This window comes from Prunus dulcis, chromosome 1, assembly GCF_902201215.1.
Source record: "Prunus dulcis chromosome 1, ALMONDv2, whole genome shotgun sequence".
Taxonomy (NCBI): Eukaryota; Viridiplantae; Streptophyta; class Magnoliopsida; order Rosales; family Rosaceae; genus Prunus; species Prunus dulcis.
The window spans coordinates 21,570,860-21,590,079 of record NC_047650.1 but is presented as its reverse complement, the minus strand read 5'-3'; the positions used below and the strand labels follow the sequence as shown (position 1 = coordinate 21,590,079).

Here is a 19,220-nt window from a genome sequence, read left to right as displayed (position 1 = left end):
TTTATTTTCCTTATAATTTCGATTCAACTATCTCCCCCAATTTGTTAAACCCCAATAGCACAATATACCATACTTGTTGAGTTAAAGGAACAAGACTGAAGATGTTTTAAAAAATAATAATAATAATAACTGCACTTAACGGAAGATAACAGAATGTCTATAAATTGTTAAACTTTGGGAAACATAGTGACCAATTTGGCTAAAAAAATTTCTCAGTAACCAAATTGAATTTTCATGTAAAACCCAGTAACCAAAAAAGTATTTAACCCTATGGAAAAAGTAATTTATTGTTAAATATAATTAAGAATGTTGATTGAAAAATTTAAATTTGGACCAAAATTGGGTTTTGAAAATTTTAAATTTGGACCAAGGTCCACACATACCTTAAGGCCCAAGCCCACTTCAATTTAATAATCCCCAAATTGAAGCAATCAAGGGCCGAGATAACGATGGACCTTGATTGCGCCATTGATAAGGATAGACCTCCAACAAATTTTAAAATTTTGAATTCAATAAATGCAATTTATCGTACGCTTCCTGCTCATAAAAAAAGTGGTCAATTGCCTCTCTTTTCCGCCCATGATAAATTCCCAGATTTCCCTCCCTCGCAATTGCCGGTTGGTGAGAGAGAAAAGAAACAAACTTGAGCAAAGAGAATGACGGAAAGTCAAGGAAACAGTGAAAAAATGTCCAAACAGAAGCGGGAACGTAGCCTGCTAGCCGTCAGCGGAGCCGCTGCTCTGCTCGTTCTCGCTGTTAACCTCGGAATCAACGCCTTCAACTCCCACAGGAACAACAGGAAGAACAAAGGTTTGTTCATTACTTATTTGATTTTCTTTTCACTTATAAGACAAACAAACAGTCTTATTCGCTCACTGTAGTTGTTAATTCTGCTTTCGATTTTTGTCTTCACTTTCTCTGTGTTTATGTAAGTTGCAGATCTTCAGGGCTCTAAGGTTCGAGTTAATCTATCGGCATCCGAGATTTTAAAATTGGCGGACCGAATCATTACCAAGTCGAAAGAGGTGCACGATGCGGTTGCTTCAATTCCACTCGACAAGGTTGTAAGCAATTCACACAGTAGCTTTTGCATTTGAATTTTTAAGACTAATTTGGCTTGTAATGTTCTTTAAGTTTTTAATTTCTCAAAATCAATTTAGAGAATAGTACAGTTCGTAAAATTAATGCTTTTAGTGAATTAGCATATTAAGAATGTATATTTGTGTTGGAAAACTATCATTTAATTTTTTTAAATTATTATTTGAGCTAATTTTATTTACGGTTACATTTTACAGGTTACATATATGAATGTTATTTCACCTCTAGCAGAATTAGAAGCGCAACAATTTCCACTTGTCCAGTCTTGTGTGTTTCCAAAGATGGTAACCACTTCTGACGATGTCCACAAAGCAAGCGCTGAAGCAGAGCGGAGAATAGATACCCATCTTCTGGCTTGCAGGTACGTTTAATTTTTGGGTGATGATCTCTAATTCTCAAGTAACTTGAACTTTGTATAGAGTATTGTTGGCTTTAACATGCATATCATCTGCAATGAGATTGAACTGAACTGGAAATCTATTTTGAAGATCTTTAAAGAATTATGGAAATAAATAACATATCTTTATTTACTAAAACTGAACAGCAAGCGTGAAGATGTATACCGTGTCGTCAAAGCTTTTGCTGCTAGAGGGGAGTGGGTGAATGCTGAAGCAAAGAACTATACTCAGGCCTTGGTAAGGAGTGAGAATGCTTTTGCAGTATTCCTATGGGTCTTTCTCTTTCTCAGTCACTTATATTTACTTGAAAATTTTGTAGATTTTATTTTAATTACTATTTTCTTTGAGAAGGGGTAGGGGGTGGATGGGTGGGTATATATCGCTGTTGTCTTGATAATGTCACTCTAGGTTCTCTTTTTGGTAAATGCTGGATGTTGATTCTTTCCTGATCAGTGACAGATGAGAGACTTTGAACGCAATGGTTTGAATCTTACCTTAACTAAGAGAGAGGAATTGCAGCGTGTGAGAATCCAAATCGATAAGCTAAGCTTGCAATATATCCAAAATCTAACTGAGGATAGTACTTTCCTTCTCTTCACCGAGACCGAGTTGGCTGGGTTACCGCCAGAGTTTCTCAAGGTGTAATATTCTTCACTCATTTATTTTCAAACTAACCTTCCTGGAATGCTACTTTATGCTAGTTTACTTGGGCTGCAGTTATGGTTAAACTTTCAACATATTTCTTTTGGATTTATATAGTTTCTGGTAACTGTGTAACTTATCTATACTTTGTGTAACTACGTTTATAAATTTATTCAAATACACACGGGCAAATCTTTGTAAGTAAAATGTGAATAAGCTCGTTATAATTGAGGTACATTGTCTCTAAATAGATCACTGAACATTATACAAAAATGTGGCATTTATAAAATAAATTTATTCATGTGCAGAGCTTAGACAAAGTTACAGATGGTAAATTCAAGGTGACCCTGAAAAGTCATCATGTGGGAGCGGTACTGGAACTTTGTGAGGTATGATCTGCTGAGTTCATATTGAAGGCAATGCATTATTACTGAAATTTTCACCCCAAACACCAGTGACATTTTTGTCAAGATTGACATTTAGTTGTTGTGTTATTCGATAACTTCAGAATCACTACTAATGTCGTTGAAAAATTCATTTGGAGCATTTTTGAAGGTTGGAACAACAAGGAGGATGGTAGCAGTGGCATATGGAAAGAGGTGTGGAGAAGTCAATCTTTCAATCTTAGAAGATTTGGTAAATCATTTTTATTTTCTTCCCCTGATTATTGTACCTCCTATTAGATCTAATGAAAAACTTAATTTAACAGTTATCCATTAGTTTAACTCCAAATTGTCTATTTTTAAAAGTCTTTTTAGAAATTCAGTTCTTTTGGTCAACAGATAATTCTCTTTAGCCCCAACACCAACCACCCCCCCCCCCCCCCCCCCCCCCAAAAAAAAAAAAATCATATCTTCCGAAGTATTTGTAATTTTTAAATAGGTGACAATTTTATTTTTTTTCAATTATAAAAACTAAAAGCTATAATGTTCTTATTTGCTCCTTAAAAAAGTCTTTTGTGGTTAATATTCTATTTATAATTGTTTTTCTTTGTCTCCCAATATACCTCACTAGTGTTATGTTATGAATTATGATGAAGTATATACAAGTCAGTTGACTCTGATATTTTTGTTGGTTTAGGTCCAACTGCGCCATAAATTTGCTCGGTTACTTGGCTATTCAAGTTATGCTGACTGTGCGGTTGATCTTAGAATGGCAAAAACACCATCAAAGGTTTGTATGGCGTTGCATTTTTCTTATGATATTCAACTTTTTTGCTCTGAATTTCATGACCTGATAGGTTGGTCAACTGGGGATATTTTAACTCCTTAATAATCAATTAGAGTTAGTGTAATAACAATGGAAACAATGAGAGGTGCTGTCTTCTTTTTTGGCCTGATTGATAAGAGATGAACTGTTTAAGAGGTTATTTCTGGTGGCCCTCAAGATAAATTATTATTTTTGCCATTTGCCTCTTCTCCACCAAGCTCATAAGCCTAGAGAAAATTATATTCTAAGAAAGATGTATCGTGCTTTCTTTTATTTTCATCTGAAAAGATGTATGAGGTCCATTCTTTTGTTGCTGCATGCTCTTTAGAATTGCAAGGGGCCTCAGGCCCTACTTACTGACAGTGACGAAGGATATTGACTAATTAGGGAAATTCAAGTCGATCTTCATGAGGCTAATTGGTTGTTTTGATCCTTAATCTTTCTGATATGACCCTGCTTTAAAATTGTATCATACTTTCTGCTCTTTTTCCCAGTTAAAATAAATTATGTCAAGCAGCTTAGCAGGCATATTTGGGATAATTTTGTTTATTGCACTGGGACCAACTTACCATTTAGGTCCATTTGCACACAATTGTTTCTTGTAGCTCATACTTGTGAGGGTGACTATTTAGGTTTTTGAGTTCTTAGAGGACATCTCAAATAGCTTGACTGACTCGGCTAACATGGAGCTTTCCATGTTGAAGGATTTGAAGGTTAGAATACCTTTTGTATTCCCAATACTTTGGTTTATTTCATTCTTTTCCCAATGATTTGGTTTATTTCGTGGCTGATTGTTTTTTGTCTAATGTGGTACCAGAGAAAAGAGGAAGGAGACCATCCGTTTGGAATCGAGGATCTGCTATACTATGTAAAGAAGGCTGAAGCACAGCAGTTTAATGTGGACTTTGGAGCTCTTAAGCAATATTTTCCAGTAAATTTGGTTCTATCCGGGGTCTTCAAGATAGTGCAAGACCTTTTTGGTAATTATTCATGATACTTTAATATTTCCCATACACCTTTTCACATTTTGCATTATATAGTGATAGTTGAACTGCTATTTTTATTTTCTGCAGGTTTAAGATTTGAGGAAATCGCAGATGCTGAGGTTTGGCATTCTGATGTTTGCGTATACTCAGTTTTTGACTTAAGTTCTGGTGAACTTTTGGGTCATTTCTACCTTGATATGTACATAAGGTTGAAGGATGACTTCTTTTAAAGATTTAGTTCTTCCTTTATGTTATTTTCTTTGAGTCACGAACAAATGGGTTTATGTTTTCTGTTAACAGGGAAGGAAAATATAATCATACCTGTGTGGTGTCTCTTCAAAATGGTGCATTATCATCCAATGGATCGCGTCAGGTTGTGTTTTCAATTTGTGACTTAAATATTATTTGTGTAATATAAGGTTTGCTGTCAGATGGAAATTAATGTTTAATAACTGTAGTATAAGATACATATAATTGCTTTCGGTGATGTTGAGTTGAGTGACCTACTCTCTTTGAGGTAATAATAGAAACCTCTTTGAGTGTAAAGTTCCAATTTTGATCTCATTTTTATGTGATCCTTTGCATTTATTCCTTTTGCGCTCAAAAGAAAGTAGCTCTGGTTATTTTAAGTTCAGATATTTAATTATCATATTGACATAGGGAATCATGTGTGGATGGATTGTTATTTGCATAAGCCATTGATCTTGTGTTATTGACTTACCATTTCATTTTTTGTAATTAGATCCCCGTGGTGTTAATGATAGCTCAACTACAAAAGGATGTTAGTGGTCATCCTGCATTACTGAGATTCTCTGAAGTTGTGGATCTTTTCCATGAGTTTGGCCATGTGGTATGTTGTATTCATCGTTCACATTTTCAGTAATTATCAAAACTTGCAATATCTTTTTCTGTATGTTATTTTGTTTATGGAATAATACACATGGTAATATAAATAAATCATTGCAATTCAAAATGCTGCACCTTAGTTACCTCACCTTCATCCTTTATTAGTCCCATCTTCACTAACTGAAAACAGAAAATTAGTCTTTGCCAGACTTTAAAAGACTTTAAATAGGGCAGTAACTGCATACTTTTAGGGTGGATGTCATAGGAAAGATGGCTACGCCTGAATGGTAAGAACTGCATTACTGAGATCTAGAGATTAAGGTCTTTGGCAGTACCTTCCACAACGTTCTCCATGAGTAGATTGTAGTGAAATGGGAACTTTGAGAACGATGGCTTTGCCCTTATGGGGAATGCCTGGTGGTAAAGTCCACATTGGATCAGTCCTAACTTTAAGCTTGGGTGGTGTCCTTTAATTGGCTAGCAGCAAGAATATAAAAAACTGCGTATGCCTCCACTTGCCCTGTGAAAGATGCATGAAATAATAACAGCCACTAACATGCAACCTGCATATTTGAGAAGACCCATTAGCCAAATCAGAAGATGAATAAGTTAAGGGCCTCCAAGATTTTTTGAATAAGTTAATTGAATGTGGTCTCGATGATGCCATACTTGAACCTTCCCTTATTTTTACTTTTATTTTTATGTTGGTTTAATGAATGGATATCCTTTAAGTTTCCAATAACGACTATCGAGGTGATGTTTAGATAATTGGGATGAACTCCTGTTAGCTAATTGATCGGAGAAACACATTTAGTCTGGAATATTATTCTTCTTGGTATGTTATATAATTTTGGCAGTTAATAAAGTTTTCTAGTGTGATATGTTTCCCATAACTAACAGGTTCTTTTGTGAAATATGAACCTTTAGGTCCAACATATATGCAATCGTGCATCATTTGCCAGATTTTCTGGGCTGGGTTTTGATCAAGATTTTGTGGAGGTTCCTGCTCTGGTGCTAGAGAACTGGTAATTAATGGATTATGGATCACAGTGTTCCCTTTTATAAGGACACATGGCCTAAATTAATGCTTCTTAACACATGGCCTAAATTAATGCTTCTTAACACATGGCCTAAATTAATGCTTCTTAACTGTGTACAATTTCAGGTGTTACGAAAGCTTCACTTTGAAGTTGATATCTGGCTTCCATCAGGTGACACATGCTTTATTATTATTATTATTTAAATTTAAGTAGTAAATGCTCCCAAAATCAGTGTGCTCTTTTCTTTCTCTCTCCTCCCCAAGTGAAACCTCTCATATTTTCTTTAACATGTTTACTTTTGGTTTTATTCTTATTATGGGCAGTTATTGTTGATGTCATGTCTAATTTAAATACTCTGAAAAAAAAATAGTTGTTTTTAAGAGATATAAGATGAGTTAAATTGCTAATTACTATTGAATTTACATGCAGGATATAACAAAACCTATCAAAGATGAAATGTGCAAAGCCATTAAAAGATGGCGGTGTTCCTTCTCTGCACTCAAGATGAGGCAAGAAATTCTTTATAGTAAGTCCTCTTACTATTTCTACACTTTATTGATTTTTTGAAGAATCATCTTTAAGGCTGTCTTTGTTTCATAGGATTTGCAGACGTTTTTTCCCCTGGAAAATATTTGTTGTTAGAACTTTTGCTTTTTGATTTGTGTTGATTTTAAAAAGAAATCACTGTAGACAACTGATTCTTAGTTATACTTTTAATTTTTAAAAGCTCTGCTTCCTAAGGGCCCGTTTGATAACCATTTCAATTTTAGTTTTCATTTTTCATTTTTGTGCTAGAGTTTAGAGGAAAATGAGAGTGAGAATGTGAGTCAAGATGAGATTGAGAAAGAGAGGGGAGGATGAGAAGGAGTCACAAAAGTGAAAACAAAAACTTAAAAGTGAAAACAATTTCAAATAGATTTCAGTTTTGAATTTTTGTTTTCACTTTTGTTACTCATCCCTCCCATCCTCCACTCGCATGTTCACTCTCAATCCCATCTCCACTCTCATTCTCACTTCCATTCTCCCTCTTTTTCCTCTATACTCTAGCACAAAAAATGAAAACCAAAAACTGAAATTGAAATGGTTATCAAACGGGCCCAAAGTTTCTCATAGTTATATTAATAGCCATTGTTTTGAAACTGGACTGGTGATCAATGGATAAGGCTATTGCCTAATAATTGTAGACACTATTTGTCTGTTAAAATTGATGCTAAGGTATATCACGTGAGACTGCTGTTCTTTCTGGGAAATGTACAATGCTGGAATGACGAATTATCATTTAGATGTTGGTAAAGCAGAAATTTCGACTTATCATGTACAGAACTGAAAAACATCTATTTTATCAGGTCTTTTTGATCAAATTATACATTCTGCTGAAAATGTTGACATTGTTGAGTTATTCAAGCATCTTCATCCAAGGGTATGTGGTTGTTTCCAGTAATTCATTCCCTTATGAAGTTGCATTTTGGGGTATTATTAACCCTGTTTCCTCAGATCTTGTTAGGTTTGCCAATGTTAGAGGATGTCAATCCTGCTTCACGTTTTCCATGTAGCGCTATTGGTCATGAAGCTGCTTGTTACAGTCGTATTTGGAGTGAGGTTTGTCACCCATCCCTTATCGGAAAAAGTCAAACGACACATCCCTGTTACTTAGTTTCCCAAGTTTGCAATGACAATCGTTGTTATATGCAATAGTTGCTCAATGATTATGTTTGCGGGATATCATTCTAATAATCTGTGATTCTGTGACAATTAGTGCTGATGCCTTGAATGTTACATGCAGGTTTTTGCGGCTGATATATTTGCCTCAAAGTTTCATGACAGTTATTTGAACCAATATGTTGGCATGCAGTTCAGGAACAAGGTAAAGAATTTGCTCAATAGAAGGAAGTGTTGCCATAATGTTTCCAAAACTTTTTTGATTTCCTCTCTTACGAATAGTATCCATGCATTTCGACGTGTAGTCTTAAGGTGTGTCGATTTAGGTTTTACTTCCCATGCTCTTCATAATTCATATGGGACAATGGCGTACTTTTTTTGTCTCCGTCAGAAATGTTTTGCAACAGTCTACTCACGTCAAATTTTGTTCATTTCTCTATTTATTTATATTGAAGTGTTCTCTTTGTAGGTTTTGGCCCCAGGAGGAGCAAAGGAACCAATTGAAGTTTTAACTAGCTTTCTTGGGAGAGAACCATCAACTCAAGCGTTTATTGACAGCAAATCCCAATACAGATTGTGATGCAGACAGAACTTCCTGTAGTTACAACCCCATTCTCCGATAATAGCACTCCTCAGCATCTTGCGATTTTGGTTGCTGGTAATGTCATCAATTTCTCACGCTTAATCAGCAGACAAGGTTTCATGTTCAAAATGGTAACACCTCTTGTGTTTATGTATTCGCAACTTTTATAGCAGCACGGAGTTTTTATATATTGAGATTAGGGCTAGACTTGCAGTGCAGGTTCCTTAAGGACTTTGCAATTTTGGTAGCTCTGGAGAAGCTAGCAAGTTTCGTTGTAATTATTCTTCTCTCTCTCTCTCTTCTTTTAATCTTCTTGTTTAAGAGACGACCCCTTCATATTCATACTTAACAAATTATTTTTATGTTTAAGGTGTTCGCGTTACATTTTTGACATAAGCTTCAGTGATTTTACTTTGCATTATAAAAAACATTAAAGATGGACCATATCGTTTTATATATAGTATTTTTGGATGGAAGAAAATGAATGGAAATATAAAAGAAAAATAAGTTTTCTAATGTACGTTATTTCCCACTACAATCCAAACAAAAAGGAAAAGAAAAAAAAAATCCAGTACAGTTTGATAAAAGCTTGCAAGCAATTTCTGACCAATCTAGAATATCTTGTGCTTTGACGTTTGACTTAGTGTTCCACGATGACTTGAAGATTGAATATTTCTCGGCTGCTATTTTTTTTCTCCCTTCACATAAGGAAACCTGCCCTGGTCGCAGCCTTGTCGCGTTATGAAATCATATGGCAATAATTTTTTGGTACTTTATTATCTTACCAATATTCTTTTGCTACTTGAGGTTGACATCTTTTTTAACATACTAAACTCACACACTACATTAGATGTTAGGGATCGAATCGAATTGAGGGTTTTTTTAGAGATCAATTTCTCCAAATGACTACACTAATGGGTCATTTGCTTAAAAGGCCACCTTATAAAGGCAAAACAATAGAAGGGCTTTCTGTTTATTTTTAATTTAGGACTTGGGGGAGATTCGAATATGAGTTTTCTTCCAACATTGTGAAATAGTATTGAACTAATAGTTAAATTAATCATTTCGTGTTTTGCTTTTTGATTAATCAACACCGGTTATTCATGATATTTAGATTTGGGAACATTCGAACATTCGAATTTTAGTGTTTTTCCGTCAAAATAAAATACTACTAAACTGATTGTTAAAATAGAAACTGAATGTCACTAAATTAAATAATTACCACGAACTTTGGTTTAATTCAAAATTCATTTGGAGAAATATATCGATTTCTCTGGGCCAAATATTCAAGTCATACCTCACAAGTCCCACCCAAACAAGAAACTAGTCTCTTTTCCCAACCCGAAAGGGAAAGAGTTGGAAGGAAAGACCAGCTGTAGCATGGAAACGGTGTCGGTTTGGAGATAGACGTATTAAGGTACGGGTTGGTCCTCGTCGTGGGTATTGGGTTCCTTCCCGTGGTTGTTTCGGTTTTGACTTGACCTTTCCAATGAGCCCAGATGGGAGTAGAAAACCAAAGAAGAGAGAGAGAGAGAGAGAGAGAAATTGACCGAAATTTTCCGAGGCAAAAGAATAACTGAAAAAATCACGAGCAGAAAATAATAAACAACAAAAATAATTTCTGAGTCAACAAACTACAACGAGAATAAAGGATAACAAAGGCTGAGTCTTTCCTTCGTAACTCGTAAGTATTATCGAACCCTTTTCTTCATTATTCCCATCTGGGTTTCCCTTTGCTCATCTTGATCATCTCCTCTGCTTTGTTGCATGTGCTTTTTCTTTTTTGTGAATTTAAAAATGTTTCACGAGCACTTCATTGTATTTAGTTTATCAATATAGTTTTTGAACATTGGGAAGGAGAATAATGTGGTGAATATACCTCTAATTTTCCTCTCTCTTTTTTTCATTTCCTCTTTTGATTTGAAAGAACAGATAAGGGAGTTGGAATTCGTGGATTAAATTCAGAAAGCTGCTGCTGATTTTTTAGTTTAGAGTGACTTTAGGCATCTGGGTTTTCAATTTTTGAGCAAAAAGTTCAATTTTTTGTGGGTGAAAAGCGAGGAGATTTGTGGGGTGTTTTTCTTTTTCCTAACAAGGGCACAAAGCTGAAGGGAGGGTTATCTTTTCGGTGGTTGAGATTGGGTAACTTATAGCTTGGTCTGATCTGTGGTGTTAGATAAGTTAGTTGGAGTTTTCGGATGAGAGGGGGGTATATGGCCCCCTTTGTTGCTTTGTTTTCAGAGAAACAGGCGTAAAACAAACTTCTGTATGGTCTCAGATTATAATTATATACGCAACTGTTGCTCTTGAAATCGGGTTTTGCTCTGTGTCTCATTAGACCCAAGAGTGTTTTTGCGAATTGTTTCGGAACCTAAGGTACTGGTGTTGTGCTTTTAGGGGCGGCATTTTGTTTGTTTGTATGAATTATGTTCAAACAGATACTAAGTAAGCTTCCCCGGAAGTCTTCTAAGAATTCCGAAAGTCGTGATGGAAGCCATACAATGTATTCGAATCCTCCCACCAGTTCAAGAAGCAGTGATTTCGGGATCAGTAAGTCTGGCAATTTGGTTACATCTTTCCCAGCCGGAAATCCTGTTTCAGATGTGGGGAAAAGTTATGGCAACAAGAATGTGAGGGGTGCAAATTTGAAGCCGAATGGCTTTGTGCTCTCTTCTTCTTATGAAGCATTGCCTGGATTTAGAGATGTTCCCAATTCTGAGAAGCAGAGCTTATTCATTAAAAAGCTAAACTTGTGCTGTGTTGTATTTGACTTCACTGACCCAACAAAGCATCTGAAAGAAAAGGAGATCAAGCGACAGACACTGTTAGAGCTGGTGGATTATGAGACTTCAGCAAATGGTAAATTTACAGAAACTGTTATGCAAGAAATTGCAAAAATGGTATCTACAAATTTGTTTAGGTCGTTCACCCCGCAGCCACGTGAGAATAAACTTGTAGAAGGCTTTGATTTGGAAGAGGATGAACCTTCAATGGATCCTGCATGGCCTCACTTGCAATTAGTGTACGAGTTTTTGTTAAGGTTTGTCGCATCACCTGAGACCGATGCAAAATTAGCTAAAAGATATGTTGATCACTCGTTCATTCTCAAGTTGCTTGATCTTTTTGACTCCGAAGATCCTAGAGAAAGGGAGTATTTGAAAACAATTCTGCACCGAGTTTATGGAAAATTTATGGTGCATCGCCCATTCATCAGGAAGGCTATTAACAACATCTTTTATCGTTTCATCTTTGAGACTGAGAAGCATAATGGGATTTCTGAACTCCTAGAAATTTTGGGCAGTATTATAAATGGGTTTGCTCTACCACTGAAAGAAGAGCATAAATTGTTCCTTGTTCGAGCTCTAATCCCCCTGCATAAGCCAAAATGCCTAGCTATGTACCATCAACAATTATCTTACTCCATTATACAATTTGTAGAGAAAGATTGCAAGCTTGCTGATACTGTCATAAGGGGTTTACTGAAATACTGGCCGATCACTAATAGTTCAAAGGAAGTATTGTTCCTAAGTGAGTTAGAGGAAGTTTTAGAAGCAACTCAGCCATCTGAATTCCAGCGCTGCATGGTTCCCTTGTTTCGCCAGATTGCTCATTGTTTAAACAGTTCTCACTTTCAGGTAGCGGGTTCTTTCTTTATAACTTGTTTTTGTTCTGCAACATGAATGATTTCAAGTTCTGCTGTTATTTCATTATAATGTTATTTCATTATTTTTCTTGTCCATGTTGACTGTGATACAAACTAAGCACACTTGTGTTAATATTCTTTTCTCTTTCCATCTTTGGTTAGTAAGTTTAAAAATCTCATTAATCCAAATTGTTCTGTAGTTATAGCTTAGGTTCCCATTTTGTGGGTGATCCATTTATACTTGTCTTTCCATCTATGTTGTTTTTAGTTGAGGGCTTCTCTAACTATATTTTTCTTTCTTAAATGTTGCTTTACTAAATTTCCAATTAAGCCATCTGAACCTTGGGTCCTGTCTACCAGCCAGAAAAAGAAAAAAGGACCCTGAAATCTCTTCTATTTGGATTTTTCTGTTCTCTTTTGTTAGTCCTTTCCTTTATTGTCATTTTAATACACAATTTGGAGGAGAATGATCGAGTTCTTTCTTAGTTCTAGCAGCAATTGGTTGTTGAAGATGAGGACTCATTTTTTTATGCTCCACCGCGTTGGGGTAGATCAAAGATTGAAATAAGATAACATAAGATAATGACTAAAATGCAGTGCACAGCCAACTTCATGACTGATAGTGCAGTTTAATCATTATAGTCAATGGTTTGTTAATGCATGGGAGGTGCAAATTAAGTCTATACAAAGTTAGGAAGAAAATTAGAATATCGTAAGAGTTTAAAGCTCAGTCTTTGTAATATCTTATAGATCCCGAGGGTCAAAGTTCCTCCTGCAGTACTTGATTAGTCTCTGTTTTTACACAAATGGTTTTAGGATCATAATTATGACAACGAGTGTGCCTGTTGAGAGGATCTTAAGATAATGTCTTGGAAAATTTGGGGGCTTGTTGGATGTTCCATTTTTGTAACATTGAATATTTTTTAAAACGTTTAGGGAACATTTTAAATATCTACTGGGTTCTACTTTTTTTCCCGAGTCTTTCAAGATTAGTATCACAATGTTCTTGCTTAAAAAGTAGCGTCACTGTTAATCCCATGTAGTAGCAATGTGGAATTCAAATTCCCATCAATTTTTTTGGTTCGTCGTCTTGAGGAAATAGTTATGTATTAAACGAATTGTGGCTTATCAGGAAAAAAAAAAAGCTACAGGAATTGTGAAAATGTTCCATGAACAATAAGGTGCTCAATCTCTTTTTTCTAGGCTATATTACTCCATATAACCAAATGTTCAATACAAAATAGAACTGAAGTGAACTTATGAAATGGTTATGCATATGAATTCTCTTTGCAGTGGATGACTAACTGTCAAATGTATTTTGACCAAATATTCTCGGGAGGTTTTATACCAGCCAATTGTATTGAAGTTTGACACTAGTCTGTATGAAGTTAAGCCTATTCACTTGTATTGGGAGCCCTTCAGACCGAAACATTCACTTTTTTGTTTTGAGAAATAAGTAGAGTTCTATGCCAGTTGATTATTTATGTTTTAGTGGTCATGTTTTCTCTTTAAGAAAACAGCTTCCTCCCTTTGCAGCTTTTGATTCTTGAATCTAATGCAATCAATTCTTGTTGTGCCAGGTGGCAGAGAGAGCTTTATTTTTATGGAACAACGATCACATTGAGAACTTAATCAGACAGAATCGTAAAGTTATACTGCCCATTATCTTCCCTGCATTGGAGAAAAATGCTAGAAACCATTGGAATCAGGCTGTCCATAGCTTGACCTTAAATGTCCACAAAATCTTCCAAGATCTTGATCCAGAGCTGTACAAGGAATGCTTACTCCAGTTTGAGGAAGACGAGTCAAAGGAGGAAGAGGTTAAAGCACGACGCGATGCCACATGGATACGTTTGGAAGAAATTGCTGCAAAGAAAGCTGCAAGCAACGAACCTGTGCTTGTTTTCGGCAAAGCACCTCCCCGCTCTAGTTGAGTTTAGCTGAAGAAAGTTGACCATTCAATGACATCAAATTTTTTTCTCTGATCAAAATGGGATTGGTAATACTACTGGCAAAATGGTTCAGGTGGTGGAATGCTCGTACTTTGTTGATTGCTCACTGCTACTGAATATTCCAACATCATATGCATGTATGTTGTAGTTGTAGCTAGGAAAAGGTTCTGGCAGATGACCACATAGTCCAACAAACATTCTGCCTCGTTTGTTTCTTGTATTGTTATTTCATAGCTGTTCTTTTGCTTAAAATGATATACAGATATGCAATTCTACCACCCCTAGACTAGTGTATGCAACAGCAGGACACAAAGTTTTGACAATGTTCTCCTTCGTTCAGCTTCAACAAGAGATGATGGACAACAGAAAACTCCTAGCTTAATTTCTTAGCTTGTTCACAGCCCGTTTGTTGTCTCTCTCTTCTCGTTGAACCTGAACATCCTCTGAGCTTAGACGCGAAACCTTCACTTTATGGACTTTTTATGTATCTTAATTTTTAAGGTTTTTTACCTTGATCAACATGCCTAAGTCACGTGTGTTAATATTTAATCTAGTTAAGGAAAAAAAAAAATTTGAATTTTGTGTGTGCTAGGTCGTTATTTAAGGGATTGGGATACCTAGTACTAAATTGAAATTACCTTCAATAAAAAAACGCAAATAACGACTAGGAAGCATCCAGACAAAAATAGAAAAAATAGAAAAACAGAGAGACTGATTCTGATTCGATGGGTTGGCAGTGAGTTGGCGACTTTGATGTTGCTCAAATGTTCTGTGGGGAAAATTCTCCCTTTAACGTTGGGTAGAAGCTTAATACCATTGAATGCGTCAATCAAAACACAAAGAACCAAACAATATCTACAAAGACATACATATGATACGGCACACATTCTCTCTCGCTCTCTCTCCCTCCAAGTCCAACTTGTGTTTAACAAAATAATGTCTTGAGTTGAACCTGCTTACTGGGATTGGACAGAGAAGGGGAGGGAGAGCTTTGGCTCGTTTACCTTTTTGCTTTTTTGCTAAATTTTTTTTTTTCTTTTACCTTCTCTCTCATAGGCTTAATATAATATGATAGGGACTATGAAGTTGTGAAGGTTCTGTTCTTTAGAGCTGTTCTGGCAGCTTGTCTCGTTCCTCTCTCTCTCTCCTCTCTGACCCAAAATTGAATAAAGAACGAAAGAAAAAAGCTCTTTGCTTTTTTCCTCTGCTTAGACTCCTGCTTCTGTAAGTATACAAGTTCATCTATTTTCTTTATTTTGTTATAATCTCAGATTACTTCATTATCCTTTTGCTTTTTGCTGGCACCCTCTTAGATTTTTCTTTTATGAATCACTTTGCCCTTTTGAGTTTTTTATTGGTAATGATAAGGAATTCTATCTTTGTGTTTTAGATCGCATCCAGATCGTGTCAGCCAGTGAGCCAATTGGGTAGCTGCTGATTTGGTAAATACAGTCTTCAAGCTGTCCTTAACTGGAAGAAGATTGAAGACGAGCTTCTGGTGTATATATTCTACTTCGGGAAGTTGTTATTGATCTTTGACTTGAGGGTGCCAGTTTTTGCTTCTGGGTTTCTAAGTTTGACTCTCAAGGTGTCAAATTCTTCTACTTTATTGAGATTGCTACAGATATTTACAGATTCTGAAATTAGTAGAAGAGAATGATATCTGAAAACAAGAGTTTTGCTTCCCTTGATTATTGATTCTGAGATTACTTTATCTTCATATGGAAATGGGTGTCTCTATCTGGATTTTTGATTTCTTATAATATCGATTTTGTTGTTCATTGTTTTGAAATGGGTTGTTTGTATCTGGGTTTTGACTCTGTTATTTGAGGTATCAATTGGGTTCTACTTTGAAGGAGCTTCCACCCATAACTGGGCTTGACTGGATTTGTGTTTGAGGCCATTTCTTTCTCAAATCATGATCAAGCAGATACTTGGTAAGCTTCCACGGAAGCCATCTAAGTCAGCTGAGAATCGTGAGTTTGGGGGTTCATCTGCCTCTTCATTAAGTTCAAGAAGCAGTGATGTAGTAAGTAATAGGCCAATTAACTCAAACAGCCTACCTCTGTTGGGTCTTGATTCTGCTTCAAATTTAGGATATAGCCATGGAAGTAAGCTCCCTCAACTTGTAAATTCAAATCTAAATGGAAGTTCTGCTACTGCTTCTTATCAAGCGTTGCCAGCATTTAGGGATGTACCAAGCTCTGAGAAGCAGAACTTGTTTATGAAAAAGCTGAACTTGTGTTGCGTACTGTTTGACTTCACTGACCCAACAAAACATCTGAGAGAAAAAGACATCAAGCGGCAGACGTTGCTAGAGCTGGTAGATTATGTTACTTCTGCAAATGGAAAATTTACTGAAACTGTCGTGCAAGAGGTTATAAAGGTGGTAACTGTGAATTTGTTCAGGTCGTTCTCTCCGCAGCCCCGTGAGAACAAGGTTTTGGAAGCGTTTGATTTGGAGGAGGAGGAGCCCTTGATGGACCCTGCATGGTCACACTTACAGATTGTGTATGAATTTTTTCTGAGGTTTGTTGCATCGCCCGAGACAGATGCAAAGTTGGCTAAGAGGTACATTGACCAGTCTTTTGTACTCAAAGTATTGGATCTCTTTGATTCTGAGGATCCTAGGGAAAGGGAGTATTTGAAAACAATTCTGCATCGCATCTATGGAAAGTTTATGGTGCATCGCCCATTCATTAGGAAGGCAATCAACAATATATTTTTCCGATTTATTTTTGAAACAGAAAAGCATAATGGGATTGCTGAGCTTTTAGAGGTTTTGGGCAGTATAATCAATGGATTTGCTCTTCCACTTAAAGAAGAACACAAACTCTTCCTTGTTCAGGTTCTGATCCCCCTTCACAAACCAAAGTGCTTACAAATGTACCATCAGCAGTTGTCCTACTGCATTTCACAGTTTGTGGAGAAAGATTGCAAGCTTGCAGATACTATTATAAGAGGCTTATTAAAGTACTGGCCAATCACAAATAGTTCAAAGGAAGTCATGTTCCTAAGTGAGCTGGAGGAAATTTTAGAAGCAACTCAGCCAGCGGAGTTTCAAAGATGTATGGTGCCCCTCTTCCGCCAACTATCTCGTTGCTTGAGCAGTTCACACTTTCAGGTAGTGAGCTGTGTCTTCATCTAATTTAATGTTTCTTTGAGCTTTGCATGTTCAGACTTTCCAAGTCTTTAGCTCTTTCCTTAGTAAGTAAATTTAGTCTAATTCTGGAAACATGTCTTCGTCGTATTTAAGAAAAAGTTATTGAAGAGAGTAAAAGAGGTGGGGAGAACCAATCTCTCTCTTCCTCTTGCGCTCTAAAATGTTTTGCATCTCACCTTTCATTAGATCTGATAAGAATTGTCTGCTATCTGGTTTGTTTTTACCTTTTTATAGACCTTTAGTCATTATTATTGTAATTCCATCCATATTCGAGTACCAGGTACTTCTTCTGAATTCTTTTCTTGGACAATGTTATAGTTTTAGAAAGGTTAAGCTCACAATTAATGCTTCTTTTCACTTTGATATAGTTTTCAGTACAGATAAAATGTTTCTTTGGCACAGACGCATTTCTATATGTTTCGAATGAAAATTCTAAATAGTGATTGCTACATATAACTGATCGCTGTTGCTGGATTGCATTGCTTAGCAGTTATCTTATTATCACTTGGATGATTTTGACTGATGGTAGTGGCATAGAGGATCAAATGCTATTATGGTGCTGACCCCTAGTTGGAGAGGCTGAATAATTATGCATGTCTGAGGTCAAACCATTTAATAGGATTAACTGTTCACTCGTGTTTGTCAAATGTCAAGCAATGTTTGGAAAATCATTTGGCATATTGACTGAATCTAGGAATTAGCATCTAGTACTATTTCTTCGTTGCCTTTCATTTACTGAATTCCAGTTTTCTGTATGAAATCCTGATCTGGTATATACTCAGAATTACGATCCTAGTTTTACTTGTGATAACAACACATTCCCTACCTATCCTGACCAAACACCTTGAGCTGACTGATGCTTGCTTTTATAGGTGGCAGAGAGGGCGTTGTACTTATGGAACAATGATCACATTGAGAACTTAATCAGACAAAACCGTAAAGTCATAGTACCCATCATCTTTCCAGCTTTGGAGAAGAATGGTCGCTACCACTGGAACCAAGTGGCCCGGAGCTTGACATTAAATGTCCGTAAAATCTACTCTGATGTTGATCCTGAGCTATTTGAGGAGTGTTTGCTCAAATTTCAGGAAGATGAAGCAAATATGGAGGAGATTAAAACAAAACATGAAACCACGTGGAAGCGCTTAGAAGAGAGTGCTGCTTCTAATGCTGTTAGCAGTGGAGCAGTTGTTCACCGCTTGAACCCAATTGAAACATCTTCAAACTAATGATAGAGGGATATATTCATGTAGTTCGAAGGTCTTGTGTTTCTTTTTTACTGCTTTTTGGCTCGTTTGGGAGGGAGCATTGCGTGGTTGTGTGCATTGAGAGGTTGAACACTATTAGATAGTTGTCCATACACTTTTCTGTTTGTCCCTCTATTTTTGGCTCTTTTCACCCTAACGTTCAAGAGAAACTCTACACAGCAATGACGTTCGTGATTCTGGAATTTGCACAGATACCATATGCTGGTAACTACAAAACAGGAGTTAGAAGCTGCATTATGCATTGAGGATGGCGAACATAGAGCTATGGTTGATGGTTATAAGGGTTAACATGACAGAAGCTACAAAATACAGGTAATTTTATCCACGTGGAGTTGATTTAATTGCTTTGAAGTCCTTACTAAACTACTTAGTTTCGTTTCTGTATGTGTATGTATTATAATATCTAAACAATCCGTTTGTGTTTGAATTTTTTGAATATATTGATACTTCTGAATGCCTTTTATTGGAATGAATGTTCTTAATTGGTTTGCCTTGGGTTTTATCTTCCTAAGCAAATGATTCCAAAATACTAGATAACAATGACTCTGCCTTCGTGTCATTCTAATCTATTTCAAAGTTGAAAATGAATGAAGCAATTCCACTAAAGTTATAATAAGTACTAGGAAAGAGAGCAGGGTCTCCAAGGCATGCATGTACCAAAGACAGTGGAGAAACTACTTGAACCATAGGACTAGACTACTAAAGAAACTAGGTACGTAATCCTAAGAGCTTG

At 36.2% G+C, this 19,220-nt stretch overlaps 3 protein-coding genes across 5 annotated transcripts; all 3 read left to right on the top strand.

The window, feature by feature from the left end:
* The first annotated feature begins 527 nt into the window (after positions 1-527).
* LOC117616153 (probable thimet oligopeptidase) lies at positions 528-8,852 on the top strand. 3 transcript variants are annotated; one of them, XM_034345378.1, is made up of 20 exons: positions 528-810; positions 940-1,061; positions 1,296-1,459; positions 1,643-1,733; positions 1,956-2,135; positions 2,447-2,527; positions 2,694-2,774; positions 3,219-3,311; positions 3,980-4,060; positions 4,165-4,327; positions 4,421-4,541; positions 4,634-4,706; positions 5,076-5,183; positions 6,107-6,204; positions 6,345-6,390; positions 6,649-6,745; positions 7,566-7,639; positions 7,714-7,818; positions 8,003-8,083; positions 8,348-8,852. In XM_034345378.1, exons 1-20 carry the CDS (start codon positions 657-659, stop codon positions 8,456-8,458), a joined length of 2,124 nt encoding a protein of 707 aa, XP_034201269.1. In that variant the 5' UTR covers positions 528-656; the 3' UTR covers positions 8,459-8,852. The 3 variants fall into 3 exon arrangements, 2 of the variants coding, with proteins under 2 accessions (XP_034201269.1, XP_034201270.1); XR_004584109.1 differs by lacking the exons at positions 7,566-7,639; positions 7,714-7,818 and having other exon boundaries at positions 8,348-8,465; XM_034345379.1 differs by lacking the exons at positions 7,566-7,639; positions 8,348-8,852.
* A 1,051-nt stretch (positions 8,853-9,903) lies between these two features.
* Positions 9,904-14,334, top strand: LOC117634706 (serine/threonine protein phosphatase 2A 57 kDa regulatory subunit B' theta isoform-like). Its single transcript, XM_034368900.1, has 3 exons — positions 9,904-10,145; positions 10,394-12,096; positions 13,685-14,334. Exons 2-3 carry the CDS (start codon positions 10,888-10,890, stop codon positions 14,036-14,038), a joined length of 1,563 nt encoding a protein of 520 aa, XP_034224791.1. The 5' UTR covers positions 9,904-10,145; positions 10,394-10,887; the 3' UTR covers positions 14,039-14,334.
* Positions 14,335-14,893: 559 nt separating this feature from the next.
* Positions 14,894-18,956, top strand: LOC117621397 (serine/threonine protein phosphatase 2A 57 kDa regulatory subunit B' theta isoform-like). Its single transcript, XM_034351843.1, has 3 exons — positions 14,894-15,280; positions 15,447-17,180; positions 18,092-18,956. The coding sequence occupies exons 2-3, from the start codon at positions 15,975-15,977 to the stop codon at positions 18,446-18,448; spliced, it is 1,563 nt and encodes a 520-aa protein (XP_034207734.1). The 5' UTR covers positions 14,894-15,280; positions 15,447-15,974; the 3' UTR covers positions 18,449-18,956.
* The last annotated feature ends 264 nt before the right edge of the window (positions 18,957-19,220 follow it).